General features: G+C 44.3%; 1 protein-coding gene across 6 annotated transcripts; it reads left to right on the top strand.

Annotated features, from left to right (window-relative positions):
- The first annotated feature begins 2,637 nt into the window (after positions 1-2,637).
- Positions 2,638-16,113, top strand: sf3b1 (splicing factor 3b, subunit 1). 6 transcript variants are annotated; one of them, XM_084544750.1, is made up of 24 exons: positions 2,638-2,682; positions 3,938-4,110; positions 4,271-4,372; positions 4,463-4,577; positions 7,521-7,600; positions 7,740-7,925; positions 8,012-8,474; positions 8,786-8,907; positions 8,998-9,195; positions 9,279-9,380; positions 9,798-9,977; positions 10,064-10,150; positions 10,432-10,702; positions 11,115-11,260; positions 11,865-12,011; positions 12,269-12,394; positions 12,587-12,808; positions 13,190-13,372; positions 13,465-13,576; positions 14,003-14,123; positions 14,216-14,347; positions 14,445-14,717; positions 14,840-15,056; positions 15,537-16,113. In XM_084544750.1, the coding sequence occupies exons 1-24, from the start codon at positions 2,655-2,657 to the stop codon at positions 15,693-15,695; spliced, it is 3,945 nt and encodes a 1,314-aa protein (XP_084400876.1). In that variant the 5' UTR covers positions 2,638-2,654; the 3' UTR covers positions 15,696-16,113. The 6 variants fall into 6 exon arrangements, 4 of the variants coding, with proteins under 4 accessions (XP_084400876.1, XP_084400879.1, XP_084400878.1 ...); XM_084544752.1 differs by lacking the exons at positions 2,638-2,682; positions 3,938-4,110; positions 4,271-4,372 and adding an exon at positions 7,100-7,154 and having other exon boundaries at positions 4,505-4,577; XM_084544751.1 differs by lacking the exons at positions 2,638-2,682; positions 3,938-4,110; positions 4,271-4,372; positions 4,463-4,577 and adding an exon at positions 4,747-7,154.
- Positions 16,114-17,022: the final 909 nt, after the last annotated feature.

The raw sequence follows: 17,022 nt of genomic DNA, 5'->3' as shown, positions 1-17,022 counted from the left end.
CTTTTTGTGATTGCTAAAACATAATATGTATAAGAAAATATGAAGATAAAACATCAGAAAATATGAATATAAAGGCAATAAAAGAATAATTAAGGATATATAAGCAAATATAAGGCAGTATAAGAAACATTATGGCAATATAAGAGTATATAAAACAAAATAGCAAAATATATAAGGCAATAACAAAAATGTGAGTCCATATAAAAACGTATAACAATATACAAGGCCGTATAAGAATATCTAAGGTAATATATGAGGAAATATAAGAAAATACTGGGCAATATAGGGAAATTGTTTACAATAATAAAGACAAAGTATAGAGAAATATAAAATAGTACTAAAATGTGTTATGTAATCCAGTTAGAAACTGAGCTGTGCAAAGCATCCAGCTGAGGTACTGGGTGTTAGGACACTAGTCCAGAAAGAATCCAAGCACCAGGAGTTCCCTGGTTGAAGGTCTGAATGTCCTGCAGGAAGAAGCTCCCCATGATTCTCTCCGTGTTTGTCTTCACGGAGCAGGAACACTTTCATGACCTCAACAGAGACAAGAGTTCATTGTTTGGGTGGTGGAGGTCCTAAGCTACATTCCTCACCCTGCTGCTGGAAACAGTCTTTGTATTTCTTCACATGTCAAAGACAAATCACCGGCTGTGATCTCAGCCACTGATCTCACTAAACTCAGAAACAGTACAGCTGACTACATCTAATTCCATGGAAGGGAAAGATTAATGTGCAAACACAAAGGTTGCCCAACTGCAGATGAGTTGAAATGACCAAAAAGAGACAATGACTGTTGCAAAATGATCATAAATGTCTCATAAGACACAAACTCTTTATGTTTTCGTTTATAAATTTCTGCATAAAACCAACTCAAAACATCAGCAGATTGTCCTGAAAGAAAGTCCTGACAAAGACAACACAAACAAACAAATGAAACATACGAAACTCGTTTGTTTAGGGTAATGAGCCAGTATTACATATCAGTGAGTTGCAAATGTCAGTGTACCTCTATTATTACAAGTTCATTTTAAGAGAGTGCATCTGTTCGGAAGTGTTTTAAAATTGTTTTATTAAACATTTTTATCAATTATCTATTATTAATAGATTTTTACAAATGTTTTGTTAACACCATGGAAGATACAGTTATCAAAACTCTTCTAAATCCCAGAAACCACCTGATGAATCTTTTTGAGTAAATGTGGAGTCAGGGCACTTCCCCCATTTTGTAATCTAGTTGTGAGAATAACAACAATAACAACAGTATATGCCCAACTTCCTCAGTGTCAGTGAGGTTAAGCAGTGGCCCAGGAAGGAACATCATAAATTATAGCCTGAAACTGAAACTTTGGAACCTTTTCTCTTGTGAATATTTGAACTCACCAAAGCTGTAATACGATTACATTAAATTTGGAATTTCGGTGGTTTCTCTTTTCTTTCTTCAGGATGATGACGATGAGTCTGTAATGATAGATAGATAGATAGATAGATAGATAGATAGATAGACAGACAGATAGATAGATAGATAGATAGATAGATAGATAGACAGATAGATAGATAGATGGATAGATAGATAGATAGATAGATAGATAGATAGATAGATAGATAGATAGATAGACGGATAGATAGATAGATAGATAGATAGATAGATAGATAGATAGATAGACAGATAGATAGATAGATAGATAGATAGATAGACAGATAGACAGATAGATAGATAGATAGATAGATAGATAGATAGACAGATAGATAGATAGATGGATAGATAGATAGATAGATAGATAGATAGATAGATAGATAGATAGACAGACAGATAGATAGATAGATAGATAGATAGATAGATAGATAGATAGATAGATAGATAGACAGATAGATAGATAGATAGATAGATAGATAGACAGATAGACAGATAGATAGATAGATAGATAGATAGATAGATAGATAGATAGATAGATAGACAGATAGATAGATAGATAGATAGATAGATAGATAGATAGATAGATAGACAGATAGATAGATAGATAGATAGACAGATAGATAGATAGATAGATAGATAGATAGATAGATAGATAGATAGATAGATAGATAGACAGACAGACAGATAGATAGATAGATAGATAGATAGATAGATAGATAGACAGATAGATAGATAGATAGACAGACAGATAGATAGATAGATAGATAGATAGATAGATAGACAGATAGATAGATAGATAGATAGATAGATAGATAGATAGATAGACAGATAGATAGATAGATAGATAGACAGATAGATAGATAGATAGATAGATAGATAGATAGATAGACAGATAGATAGATAGATAGACAGATAGATAGACAAATAGATAGATAGATAGATAGACAGATAGATGGATAGAATAATTGGATATCAAAACTGAAATTGCGACGAAATGGATTCACAACCAACAACCAAACAACAACGGGCAAAATGTGCAGTAAAAGTAAAATTAAAAAGTAAAAGTATCATTACTATTTATGATTTATTTTAAATCATTATTATTATTTTATAACAAATGATTACATATAGCTGTAATACCATGTGATACCGCTAGTGAACTGGCCTGATTACATCTAGAAGGAGGCGGAAGTCCGTGTTCACTAACTTCCGGTTTCAGTCTCGAACAACCACCACCAAAATGGCGAAGATCGCCAAAACGCACGAAGGTAAATTACTACAAATTAATCCAGAAATATCCCATGTGTCTCGTTATTTTTTGGGTGAACGTGTCGGTAAACTCCGCAGTAACGAGTTGCACCGTCGATAGCGCAGATTGATAGTGTTAATGTGTTGTTTTTTAAACGATACGCAGCGGGCCTCGTACGACGCAACGCGGACGCTTTACATAATGGCGCTTGTTGCTAGCCTTTAGCATGCTAGCTAGCGATGGTATTTTAGCGTTCCGCGGATTTATATCTTATTTAATATAAAGTGTGGTGGTTATATTGCTAACCAAATTTGCTAAGAAAACCTCAGTTGATGTGTGCGCTGTTTTTGTTTGGTAAAAATATATGTACATGTCCGCTAATTGCTGCTGTTGATAAGCTAATGTCGCATAACCCAGTTAGCATTAGCTTCATTTAACAACACTGCTCGGCCACACGTTACATCGCAGTGGATGTGGTGGCAAATAAAGGCCTGAAGGCGACATGTTTAAACACTGAACCTGTTGTTAAAGGAAACAAAGGTACATTTTGAGCGAACTTGTTTTATATATAATATATTAATAAATCCTAAGTAAAACGACAACCTCGTTCAAAATCAGCTGTAAGAGTTGAGAAATCTGTTTTTGCATAAACAAGGCGTCTCCTTTCTCTCAGTCCGTTTGTCCCCGTGGTTATATACAGACACTGAACGTAAACTTGGAACAGGAAGTTAAAAATATTAAACTGACAAAACCTGAAATCCTCCTTATTTTCTTAATTCGGGGGATTTGTTTGTGCTAATATTGAAACTAAACTTGAAAAGCAGTTACTCACCAGAATATAAGGCACACTAGTAAAAACCAGTATGTTGTTTTATAACAGTCCTTATCTAAATCCTCTTTCATAACTGCTCTAGTGTTGAGTTGAACCAGAGAAAGGTGGTGATTCACCTGGATGATCATTGTGGAGTCTGGTGCTGTTAAACTGGATTGAACTAAACACTAAAGAGTTTCTGTTACTTAGATTAAAATGTCAAAATATCAGGAACACGTTTCAGTTCAATTCCTAGTTGAATCAACAGCTCTCAGAGTTATTAGAAACTTCATGAAGACTAGATTTAGACCATTCACTAGCGTACCTGATGAACTGGACTGTAAGTGTATAAAAAGTAGTTCAGGTTAGTTTGTCTTAAAGCACAGCTGGTTATAATTTTGCTCTTTGTAGTTGTAATGCTGCGTCCTCACTCTGTCCCGCTTGGTTTCTTGTGTCCCCGTAGACATCGAGGCCCAGATCCTGGAGATCCAGGGGATGAAGGCCTCTCTGGTGGAGGAGGGGGAGCAGGGAGTCGGCCTCGTCTCCACCGGCTTTTTTGACCAAGAAATCTATGGAGGCAACGACAGCCGATTTGCCGGATACGTCACCTCCATCGCCGCCAACGAACAGGAGGATGTAAGTATTAGATTACATAAACGGCTGCTTTTTAAACTTACACATTTTCCCCTGTGGAGCTTGAATGCTCCCTTTGCCTGTTTTCTGCATATGAGCTGGGAGAGTCTTGCCAGTCAGGCGAGATTTGACTAGACTCGTGTTTTTCTTTTTCCTTCTCCAGGACGATGAAGAGGACACATCAACCAGCTTGTTGGGACAAAAGAAACCAGGGTACCACGCTCCGGTGGCAATACTCAACGCCATTCCTCAGTCAGACGAGCAAGTACGTGTTAATTTAATAACGCCACAAACATCAGCTTTCATTCAAAGCGTTCAGATATGGACTCTGACACATGCTCTCTTCGTTTTGCAGTACGACCCATTCGCTGAGCATCGTCCACAGAAGATCATAGAGCGAGAGGACGAGTACAAAGCCCGACGCATACGGATGATTATCTCGCCCGAGCGTCTCGACCCCTTCGCAGATGGTAAATTTAGCTCTCATTTTTTTTGTCGTCATTACAACTTCCCCATTTCCTCCCAACTTTTCTCACGGCTCAGTTTTTTTCTGCCACCCCCTCCCCTCATGACTGCCAATGGTTTTTTCACACCCATAGTTTTGCTGTTGAACCCTTCGACCACAATGCAATAGCTTGCTTCCCAGACTCGATGCCTTCCCTGTGGTCAATCCTTTGTGGTCCAAGAACACCTTCTGTTTTCTGTTCTCCGTCTTCCTCTTGATTATCTGTCTCCAACTCTTGAGACAAGGGTCGTATATTGTTACCGTGTTTGGTTCGGGGAGGATGTGGTCGTCCTGATTTTTTTTTATCCTGGTTCGTGCAACACACCCATTGTAGGGTTACCATGCTTTTCTGTGGGAGAGGTGGTTGGGTGCTGGTCACCTAACAGACGTGGGTCGCAGATGGTTTGTGTGTGAGTCGAAGGGTTAACATGTGATTTATGACGGGAATGTGCAGTGTCTTCTTGTCACAGCAGATAACGACGAGGGTTAGCTGTGGTGTAGTGACCAATTAAAACCGTGCTACGCTGTCCTGGGCACTAGGGATGTCCCGATGGAGGTTTCATTGCCTCTGACCCCATCATTTTATTTGAGTATCGGTGGATTCGAGTCTCGATCCAATTGCATCAATAAATATAGTAAGAAAAATAAACTAAAACACATAGATACGGGTGGTTTTTACAAATAAATAACCAGTTAACAAACTTTAGTATCTTTATAAATAGCTCTGTGTTTATGAGACTCTCATTAGCATCAACTGTGGATATTTCTCTCTACTACTACGACGTTGTGTAACATCCACAGTACAAGCTTCACTGATCTGTGTCTGGCTGCGTTTGTTTTTCCTTCCCACATTCACGGCTCTCAGGCTAGCTCCACTAATTAGCTCGTCCCTGGTAGCTAGCTAGCTAGCTCCACAGTGAAGAGGAAAAATCAAACTTTTATTTTTTTTTTAAAACCAGATCTGATCTCAGTTTGTGTGTCTGTAAATCAGCAGCGCCATCATGTGGTCAGTAGAATATTGTACCAGCTGCTGTCTCTAATGGATCTCTGCCTACCGCTGGATCAGAACCATCAACAGCTGCTTGTTGACTTGGAGACATGATCCAGATGTTGGAACAAGATGGAAAGACTCTCACATGTTAAGATCACTCGAATAAAAACCAGGTTATTATCAGTTCTTGTGAAGTTCAGTCCAAATACCTGGATGTGTTCTCACCGTTTTATCGAGGACGCATCGGGAGGTAACTTATGTCGGCTTGATACAGCCAGGTATCCCAGAATGCATTTCAAGAACTCTGCTTTTCCAAAACAAACACGATCGCCCTGCGTCCTCCCACGTTTGTACTACACAACCAAACTTGTCAAGTCGGAGCTACTGCGTATGAAAGAAGTTTGTGTACTTGCTGTTAATAATCGATCACCGTAAACTACTTCAGGTTTGATTTAAGGTGGATTTTTTTTTTTTTTTTTAAATGCCTGGATCGACTCCAGATACCGATCAAAATGATTGGATCAGGACATCCCTACTGAGCACAGCAGCTCCAGATTCGCAGGCAGGAAGAGGAGAATTCATTTATTTAATATATTTATTCGTAGATGAAGTTGTACAACAACATAAACCTCTTCAAATTGGCTCGGCCCTTACGTTAATTTTTTAAAATATTATTATGACTTTAACCCGTAGCTATGAGTCAGCTAGTTAAACTTTATTCATCTTCCGCTGACAGTCTTAACGGCCTCTGGCTCCCGGGTGCCTTTATCTGAAGCCTGCATGTAGAGAGAGAGCTCTCTTTTGTACAAACTTGTTGTGTAAATATATTTTTATTTTACACCTCTCTCTGTAAAATAGAAATATGTTATCAAAAGAAAGAATTGTGTTACCGCAATACCACAGGCCCATACTAACTGTCCTTAATTTCTCTCCTACAGCAGTACTGCTTTGCCAGTCCTGTACTGCACTCTGTTAAGGGTGCAGCAACTCATCCTGTGTAGGTTATGGAGAACTGTGCACTTTTTGTCAGTTTGGTCAGGGTCCACTGGCTGCTGCTTCTTTTTTGTTTTTTCCCCCCAAAACCTCAAGAGCAACCTATTTTTTAAAAAGAAAAAAATTCGGCTTATTTCAAACAAATTATTTAGCGAACCTCCCGCCCTCACTCCGTTTCATTCACGATGGAAAACCTGTCGCCGAATATTTAGCAAGATCTGGATATTATCATTCTTTTTATCTTTTATTATCCTGATTTAAATGCTTATTTTTCATTTATTTTTTATTATTGTGGTAATCTCAAATTTTAATCTGCTAAATAATAATAATAATAATAGTACGTTTGGGAAACTGGGCCCCGAGAAGATGCTTTGTTTTTCTACTATAATTTTTTTATTTACTTTGTGAGTGCCGTGAATCAATGCAACACAGGTGGTATACTGTTGTGTGTGAGTTCAAACCCTTTTCCAAAGTGTTACTAATGGTAAAGAGAAATTTTCTAGGCTTCTTTTCTGCCGGTTGAAGTCTGACTGCAGAAGGACCCTTGGCACTGAAAGTGTACGTATTCTGAAGAGCCCAGCCCCACCAGGACCCCTGCATCAGTGATGGCTAGACTTCTTTAATTAAAGAAAGCACCACAGCCTCAGCTCTTCTCTCTTATGTATCTGCTTGTTTTTCACTAGAATGCTATGCCTGTATGTAAAAGAAAAGACAGGAGACGTATACTTGTATGTAATTCTCTAGGACTTTGCCAGAGCAGGAACCTTAACGTTAACTTGTTGGTTAAAAGAAAACCAGAGAGTCAGGCTTAGCTTGGCTGTGTTTGTGCTTGCTGTGTGTTGTTTTACTTGTAGTGGCTCAGGGGGGTTAATGGAGCGTAGACTGATGAGTGTCCTCTGTTCTTGTTGGTGCTTTTTCGCGCAGGGGGCAAAACGCCGGACCCCAAGCTGCAGGTCAGGTCGTACGTGGACGTCATGTTGGAACAGAACCTGTCCAAAGAGGAGGTAAGAGCCCAGAACGAGTCGAACATGAGAGCTTAACCCTCAGAAGTGATTTAGTTTGTTGAGCTACACACACACATTATTAGACTCCTCTACATTTGTTGCAGCCCTCATCCTGACTTGTATTTGTTTCTGTGCGTAGAGAGAGATTCGCCTGCAGCTGGCAGAGAAGGCCAAGGCAGGGGACCTGAAAGCTGTCAACGGGTCCGCCGCCTCCCAAGCCGCCGCAAAACGCAAGCGCCGCTGGGACCAGACAGCCGATCAAACCCCCTCCAACACTACGCCCAAAAAGATGTCCAGCTGGGACCAAGCTGACTCCTCTGCTGAGGTGAGACGCCCCCTTTCAGCTTCCTCTTTTTTTGACGGTTAAAAGTTAAATGAGTGTTTCTAATCTTTTTGTTTCTGGGTGCGCAGACTCCAGGACACACCCCTGCACACACGCCTTCAAACAGCCGATGGGATGAAACCCCCGGCCGCCCTAAAGGCAGCGAGACCCCGGGGGCCACCCCCAGCAGCCGCATGTGGGACCCCACTCCCAGCCACACGCCTGCAGGCGCCGCCACCCCGGGCAGGGACACGCCCGGCCACGCCACGCCCGGCCACGGCGGCGCCACGGGAAGCGTCCGCAAGAACCGCTGGGACGAGACCCCGAAGACGGAGAGGGAGACCCCGGGACACGGCAGCGGCTGGGCCGAAACGCCACGAACCGACAGAGGGGACGAGTCGGTGGGCGAGACGCCAACTCCGGGCGCCAGCAAGAGGAAGTCTCGGTGGGATGAAACGCCCGCCAGTCAGATGGGATCCTCAACGCCGCTGCTTACTCCTGGAAAGACTCCCATCGGAACGCCAGCTATGAACATGGCCACGCCAACGCCAGGTAAACCAGCACGGCTCATCGGTTTAGTCCTTTATTGGTACAGAAATACAGATTAGGACCAGATAGTCGAGCTGGAGTCACTTTAATGTCACCAAAAACGTGGAAAGTAAACACTATGCTAATTTACTGACTGTAAACTGCCATAGACATATGCTAACAGCAGCTAACCTAGTAGCTTCTAATGCTAAAAACAGCAGCACGTGTATTTGGGATCACTTCTGATGTCCTGAATCGATTCACACGGTCCTAAAATAATGTGAATAATGTCCCTTAACATGTTTTTTAACGTTTGATTTAACTGTTTTCTTTAGGTCACCTGATGAGCATGACCCCAGAGCAGCTGCAGGCGTGGAGGTGGGAGCGGGAGATTGACGAGAGGAACCGTCCTCTTACAGACGAGGAGCTCGACGCCATGTTCCCCGAGGGTTACAAGGTCCGTGTCTCTTCACTGATGCTTCTTATTCTTAAACAAATGTGACGATTTAATTTAATTTAAATTTGTTTTTTCCTTCTCTTCCTGCAGGTCTTGCCTCCTCCGGCCGGCTACGTGCCGATCCGCACCCCGGCCCGCAAGCTGGCGGCCACGCCCACGCCCATCGGCGGCATGACGGGCTTCCACATGCAGGTCGAAGATCGCACCACGAAGCAGATGAACGACCAGCCCTCAGGAAACCTCCCCTTCCTCAAACCAGACGACATCCAGTACTTTGACAAACTGCTGGTGAGCATCGCTTCATAAAAACCGTAAACATGAGTTAAACGAGTCCGCCCTCTTTAAGCTGCGTCTCTTTGTGTTTGCGTCAGGTGGAGGTGGACGAGTCCACGCTGAGCCCCGAGGAGCAGAAGGAAAGGAAGATCATGAAGCTGCTGCTGAAGATTAAAAATGGGACGCCCCCCATGAGGAAGGTTGGTGTCTCTAGTTACTGACGTCTCTTCATGTGGCTGAATATCTTCTTCTGCTGCAGACATTTGTATTCCTGTGGTTTAGATTCTTCTTCTCTAGATTTTTGGCAGCTTTGATGCTCGTCAGCCGCCACAAAAGTAGAAGTTGATGTTTCTGACGCTACAAGGACGTGGTTTTGGTTTATGGCTGATGTAAAATAAATAACTACAAAAGATGGGGATTGTTTGAAGCCCAGTTTTAATATCGGGTATATTGATAAATTTCTTCCCTAAAATACTGACCGAACATTGTGTGTTAACTGCAGGAACCTTAGCTCAGACTAAAATGCTTTCTTAAAACAAAAACATTTCTTCCTCGGGTGGTTTTGTGATCCTTCAGAGCTCCGTTAGATTTTAATTTAATCCTCTCTCTCGTCCCAGGCCGCTCTGCGTCAGATCACCGACAAGGCTCGTGAATTTGGAGCCGGCCCTCTGTTCAACCAGATCCTGCCGCTGCTCATGTCGCCCACCCTGGAAGACCAGGAGCGCCACCTGCTGGTCAAAGTCATCGACCGCATCCTCTACAAGCTGGACGACCTGGTCCGACCATACGTGCACAAGGTGAGCTCAGTGAGACAGAGGTGTGCTTGTTTATTTTTATTTCCTTGCCTGTGAGAAACTGACTGAGCGTCCTCTTTTGCTTCCAGATCCTTGTGGTCATCGAGCCGCTGCTGATTGATGAGGACTATTACGCCAGAGTAGAAGGCAGAGAAATCATCTCCAACTTGGCAAAGGTAATATGAAGCACGCTTGTGATTTCTTTTCAGCCTTTTGCGAACTATTCTCGCCTGTTCGACCAGTCCGTGGTCAGATCAGGGCTAGTCGTTCGCTAGATGAACACCAGCACGAGAGCAAGCAGATCGGATGTTTAATCCTGGTCTGTTCTCAACCTGCACCCGTTGGTCACAGTCTTTTAAAATATTTAGTCTTGACAGACTAAATCAAAGTGTTTAAGCTAAATGCTAAGAGATGTGCACATATGTGACCTTCCCCGTCTTTCTCCGCCGCGTCCCAGGCCGCCGGTTTGGCTACGATGATCTCCACGATGCGACCCGACATCGACAACATGGACGAGTACGTGAGAAACACCACGGCCCGAGCCTTCGCCGTGGTGGCCTCTGCCCTCGGCATCCCCTCCCTCCTGCCCTTCCTCAAGGCCGTGTGTAAAAGCAAGAAGTCCTGGCAGGCTCGCCACACCGGCATCAAGATCGTGCAGCAGATCGCCATCCTCATGGGCTGCGCCATCTTGCCACATCTCCGCAGCTTGGTGGAGATTATTGAACACGGTCAGTAGCGTCCTCATGGACTAAGACGCGTTTGTGTTTGACATTTTCAAGCTGCCTCTCTTAATTTTAAATCTAAAATGTCTAAACCTTTTTGCTACCCAACAAACTCTGGCACCATCTTTACTAAAACCTTTGTAGAATATGCCTGATACAGCTTCTGAGATATTATAGTTTTGCCGCCATCTAGTGGGCGTACAGTGGTACTACAAATAACATAGTGCCTGCTTTTTTTTCTAATGACTGAGCTTTTCAACAATATCACACATTCCTTGGTGGAGTTAAATGCGTACGCCACAGCCACATGGAAGCAGTTTTCTTATGGCTTCTATAACGTGCACAATTGTGAATTTGATCATGTGTATTTTAAGTAAGATTTGTGGTGTTTTTTTTAACCCTCCATGTGTCGCCACAGGTTTGGTGGACGAGCAGCAGAAGGTGAGGACCATCAGCGCCTTGGCTATCGCTGCCCTGGCAGAAGCTGCTACGCCCTACGGTATCGAGTCCTTTGACTCCGTCCTGAAGCCTCTGTGGAAGGGCATCAGGCAGCACAGAGGAAAGGTGAGTCAGCCGTTTGGAAAAAAATGTACTTATCAGCGTTCAGTGCAAGATTAACACCCAGCGCTGGGCCTGCCTGTGGCTGCAGCGTGAATATTTACTTGCCAAAGAATCTTCTTTCTGAGAAGCTGTTGCTGTCAGAGGAGGTCAAACAAACGGGCCGTTAAATTCTGCTGGCAGCATCAGACACGAGTTTATCTGGATTATTTGAGCGGAACATAAATGGAAATCTGCTTGGTTTAGTTTTAGAGGTCTGTTTGTGCAGAAACAAACTGCTGGAAAGAAGCGCTACAGTTAGCATCACCATTAGCATCAGCTCTGGAGTCCCTGAGTTAATTTCTCAAAAACAACTGATAAAGACTTAAAGGCTCTGACCACCAACCCACAATCAGACTAAACTCACTGAATTAGTCCAAATATTCAGTGACTGAGAGGTTTGGATTTTAGTACGTGTCCAGCTTCTTTGTTTTTTAGGTTTGTCACTTCTGATCTAGTGGTCGTATTACTGCCCTCTGCAGGATAAGATTATTTACGACAACTACAGTCTAAAGCGTCACTTTTTTTGTCTCATCTTCATCGTTTAAACCTTGTCCATGTTTGTCTCCAGGGTCTGGCTGCTTTCCTCAAAGCCATCGGCTACCTGATCCCTCTGATGGACGCCGAGTACGCTAACTACTACACCAGGGAGGTGATGCTGATCCTCATCAGAGAGTTCCAGTCCCCTGACGAGGAGATGAAGAAGATCGTGCTCAAGGTAAGAACATCTAAAAGTACTAAACCACGCAACTTCCCGCGACTCTTTCTCGCCTGTTCAGCTTTTCCGTGGTTGCCTCAGGGCTAGTAGGTCGCTAGATTGACGCCAACACGAGAATTAGCGGAGCGGCCGTCGGTGTCGTCTCTGTTCTCAACCTGCACCCGTTGGCAACAAACTAAACTGAGATTTAAGATTAAAAAAACAAATAAACGCCTGAAGCTTTCTTCTCAGACCGACCGTTCTGTTTTGCCTCGTAGGTGGTGAAGCAGTGCTGTGGTACCGATGGTGTGGAAGCAAACTACATCAAGACGGAGATCCTGCCGCCTTTCTTCAAACACTTCTGGCAGCACAGGATGGCTCTGGACAGACGCAACTACAGACAGGTCAGTGGAGACGTCCATTGTCGTGTCTTAAAACACCAGTTTGCCTAAAAATGCCTTTTAACTACAATGTTTTAAGTTTGTCCTGATATAAAAGATGCATTTCAACAAACATTCAATATTAGATTCAGATAGAATTTAAGTGCAGTACCACATGTGGCCACCGGTGTCTGAAGGTGTTTCCTCTTCGTACAGCTGGTCGACACCACAGTGGAGCTGGCCAACAAAGTGGGAGCGGCGGAGATCATCTCTCGCATCGTGGACGACCTGAAAGACGAGGCGGAGCAGTACAGGAAGATGGTGATGGAGACCATAGAAAAAATCATGGGCAACCTGGGCGCGGCCGACATCGACCACAAGCTGGAGGAGCAGCTGATCGACGGCATCCTGTACGCCTTCCAGGAGCAGACGACGGAGGTAAGACCCAGCAAACCGGGTACCAGATTTAGTAGAATGTAGCTAACTAACAGTAAGTAGCTCATATTGCTAACCAGCTAGCTCTAGCTAACAGGAAACACACAGTGAATCTGATTCCTGATTATTCCTTGGCCCCATCTCGTGGGCTAATGGTGGTACTACAACAAAGCTATCTTGTATGGAACGAGGCCTTTGCAACAACATGTAACATGCCTTGGTGAATTATTTGTGAGGAGTGACGTGTGTGTGTATAAAAACCACATGGAGGAAATATCAGTATTTTTATGGATTCTATAATGTGCACAGTGTGATGACGTACAGGCCAAATAAAGTTTCACCCTTAGTTTTGTGTTAATTTCCTCCCTCGTCCTTTACCTGCAGGACTCTGTGATGCTGAACGGCTTCGGTACGGTGGTGAATGCCCTCGGGAAGCGTGTCAAGCCCTACCTGCCTCAGATCTGCGGTACCGTGCTGTGGCGTCTCAACAACAAGTCGGCCAAAGTCCGCCAGCAAGCCGCCGACCTCATCTCCCGCACGGCCGTCGTCATGAAGACCTGTCAGGAGGTACGCTGAGAGAAAAATAAAACACAACACCAAAGATACGACCGCGGTACTGAGTCTGTAAACTGATTCCTGCTCTAACTCTGTCTCTGCAGGAGAAGCTGATGGGTCACTTGGGTGTGGTGCTGTACGAGTACCTGGGAGAGGAGTACCCCGAGGTGCTGGGTAGCATCCTGGGAGCGCTGAAGGCCATCGTTAATGTCATCGGTACGTCCTGCACCTCCTTCATTCACCTCCCAGCTAATAGTAGCGCTGCCTAGCCTCCTAGCTAACAGTCTTCCTTGCGTCCCAGCTAATTGTAGTAGTGACCTAAATAAGGTGATCATAGTTGTTTAGCCTGACTAGGGTTTGTTAACGACCAGATATTCACCTTTAATTCTGTTTCCGTTCTGAAATGGAAATACTTTAATGAGTTACTAATGTCCAAAGATTCCAGTCTCAAGGTTTGAGTGGAGGTAAAACCTTTTTGGGGACAAAGTAAGACAAAAGAGAACCTGGTCGTTATCAGACTTGTGAGGTGGACACCACCTCCAGATATTCCTGATTAAACCAGAGACTTGGATGAAGCGTCTCCAACAAGTCCAGTTGTGTTTGTTGGCGTTTAATCTAAATCATTTCATGCCGTCGTTGCAGGTATGCACAAGATGACTCCACCAATCAAAGACCTGCTTCCTCGTTTGACTCCCATCCTGAAGAACAGACACGAGAAGGTCCAGGAGAACTGCATCGACCTGGTGGGCAGGATCGCCGACAGGTCGGTTGAGCCTCACGTTGATCTGATTGGTTGATGTTTTCCTGGTCGTTCAGAGAGTTAACTTGTTCAACTCGTTGTCTTTTTTTTTTTAGGGGAGCTGAATACGTGTCGGCCAGGGAGTGGATGAGGATTTGTTTTGAGCTGCTGGAGCTGCTGAAGGCTCACAAGAAGGCGATCCGCAGAGCCACCGTCAACACGTTCGGTTACATCGCCAAAGCCATCGGGTGAGTGTCAAACACAAAACCATTCAAACGAACCTTCCTTTACGTCTCTACAAACGTCTCACCTCTCCTCCTCCTGTCTCCTCCTGTCTCCTCGCAGCCCTCACGACGTCTTGGCCACTCTGCTCAACAACCTGAAGGTCCAGGAGCGCCAGAACAGGGTCTGCACCACCGTGGCCATCGCCATCGTGGCCGAGACCTGCTCGCCGTTCACCGTGCTGCCGGCGCTCATGAACGAATACAGGGTGCCCGAGCTCAACGTGCAGAACGGCGTGCTCAAGTCGCTCTCCTTCCTGTTCGAGTACATCGGTGAGATGGGCAAAGACTACATCTACGCCGTCACGCCGCTGCTGGAGGACGCCCTCATGGACAGGTGAGCTCAGGGTCTATTCAGGTTCTTTGTAAATGTAAAAATACGACTCCTAACACTGATCTGATCCTTTTAAAAACGCCTTCAGAGTGTTAAACGTGTGCATCTTGTTGGTTCCTGTGCAGAGACCTGGTCCACCGACAAACCGCCAGCGCCGTCGTCCAGCACATGTCTCTGGGCGTCTACGGCTTCGGCTGCGAGGACTCCCTCAACCACCTGCTGAACTACGTGTGGCCCAACGTGTTCGAGACGTCGCCTCACGTCATCCAGGCCGTCATGGGGGCGCTGGAGGGGCTGAGGGTCGCCATCGGGCCCTGCCGCATGCTGCAGTACTGCTTACAGGTGAGGACCAGGAAACACATTTTAGTTCAGGGGCCAAAGTCTGAATGGTTTACTGTGTTACTTTATATTTGGACTTCAGTCCAGGAACTACAGAGTGATTTAAACGTCGTATTCTTCCACCTCATTTGTAGCCACAGGGCTTGTAGCAGCTAGGCTAACGCTAACTGAGATCAGAGGCTAATGCCCCTCATCCAATCACATGACAGGGACGCACATTTTGAAATAACGTCTTTAACGGTCGTGGTGTTTTATGTCCACAATTCTGGCTGAAATGGTGCAGCCCCTAGTGGACAAATTAGGAATAGCGGCTACTTTTTAATTCTAAATTTGCAGCTAATGTTTCTTCACTTTGCAAATTCATCCTGTGGGCCCAGGTTGGACCCTCTGAGGGCCTGGTTTTGGCCCACAGGCCGTATGTTTGGCGACCCTTGATAGATCGATGAATCACGATCAATAACTCTGTCTCTCGTCTCTCTGCAGGGTCTCTTCCACCCGGCCAGGAAGGTGAGGGACGTCTACTGGAAGATCTACAACTCCATCTACATCGGGTCCCAGGACGCCCTGATCGCTCACTATCCACAGGTCTACAACGACGACAAGAACGTCTTCGTCCGCTACGAGCTCGAATACGTCCTGTAAATACAAATCCACCGCTCCTTCCTCCTTCCTCCTTCCTCCTTCCTTCCTCCTCCTCCTCTGGATCGTCTTCCCCGTCATCTCCTCCTCCCGAGTCGGTTTTTATTTAGCGGCTCTTTTTGTCGTCAGCTTCTCGTGTTCAGAGCCGGAAAAGTTAAAGAAGGAAACTTGTAGAGTCTGTAATTTTCTTTTTTTTTTTTTTTTTTGTTTCTTTTTTTTTTATTATTATTTTCTTGTTTTATTTCTGTTGTTGAGATCTAGAATCAGAGCAGCATCAGTCGTCGCCACAGAGTTTTAAAACCATCTGGATTATTTTGTCAGTGTGTATCGATGGGCCACAACCTTCTCCATGTTCCACCTCTGTTCTTATTAGATCAATGCTTTATTTAACCAAATAAAACGTTTGTGTATAAAAATCCAATTCTGCTTCTCGTGTGTTTTTTTTCTTTATTTACAAAGACGATGAAAGATGAAATGAGTGTTTTGTTGGATTTACATAATAAACATGAGGCTGTTAAACTGTTGTTGTGTATTTATCATGTTCAAGAAGAGTCCGTGATAATAAATCATCTAAATACGGTCGTTAGTGAAGCTGACACTGATAATAATGATCAGATCCTCCTGATTAATGAGGAGTAGAGGTGGTGGTGGTGGTAACCATGGTAACCTTCACTAATCAACATCAGGTGAGGAGTTTCCAGGAGGAACAGAAACATGGAGGTAGAGAAACAAGATGAACCAAGATGGAATCAATGTGGACAGAGATGATGGAGACGTGGAGACATCTTGGACGTCTTCTAAGACTCCAGACATTCAGGACATGGAGGAGGACATGGAGACAATCCCTCTTTACCTCCTCCATTCTACTTTTTTCCTCCACCTTCCTCACATGCCGCCTCCTCTTCATGTTCTTTTCCTTCTCCTCCTGTTTCTCCTCGTCCCTTCCACCCTCCTCCTTCCTCCTTGTACGTCTTCCTCCTGCGCTCCTCACTTCTCGTCTTCTTCCTACTTTGTCTTCTCCTCCTACTTATCCCCCTTCTCCTCTTTCTCCTCCTCCCCTCCTGCTCGTCCTTTCTCTACTTCCTCCTTCTTTGTTCACTACTCTTCTTTCTCCTCCTCTTCCTTCTTCTTCTCTTGTTCCATTTCCAGTAGATGTGATGCTCCTCTTCATCAATAAAGTTCTGCAGTGATTCACGCTTTGACGTGAACAAATGCACCTGATCAGATTGTTTGATTCGGTCTCCATGGAAACGGTTCCTCTCTGATCACAGTCATTGATCAAATGTTAACAAGCTGATATTTATTGACCAGTGTTCAGGATTTATTATTA

Source organism: Chelon labrosus (genome assembly GCF_963514085.1).
Source record: "Chelon labrosus genome assembly, chromosome: 5".
NCBI lineage: Eukaryota > Metazoa > Chordata > Actinopteri > Mugiliformes > Mugilidae > Chelon > Chelon labrosus.
Note: the sequence above shows the minus strand (reverse complement) of the source record. Positions and strands in the feature narration are given on the sequence as shown.

Coding starts and splice junctions, on each gene's coding strand:
- sf3b1 (XM_084544750.1), top strand. CDS start 2,655: ATGGCGAAGATCGCCAAAACGCACGAAG. Junction 8,908..8,997: donor TGTTCCCCGAGGGTTACAAG/GTCCGTGTCTCT, acceptor CTCTTCCTGCAG/GTCTTGCCTCCTCCGGCCGG. Junction 12,809..13,189: donor TCCAGGAGCAGACGACGGAG/GTAAGACCCAGC, acceptor CTTTACCTGCAG/GACTCTGTGATGCTGAACGG.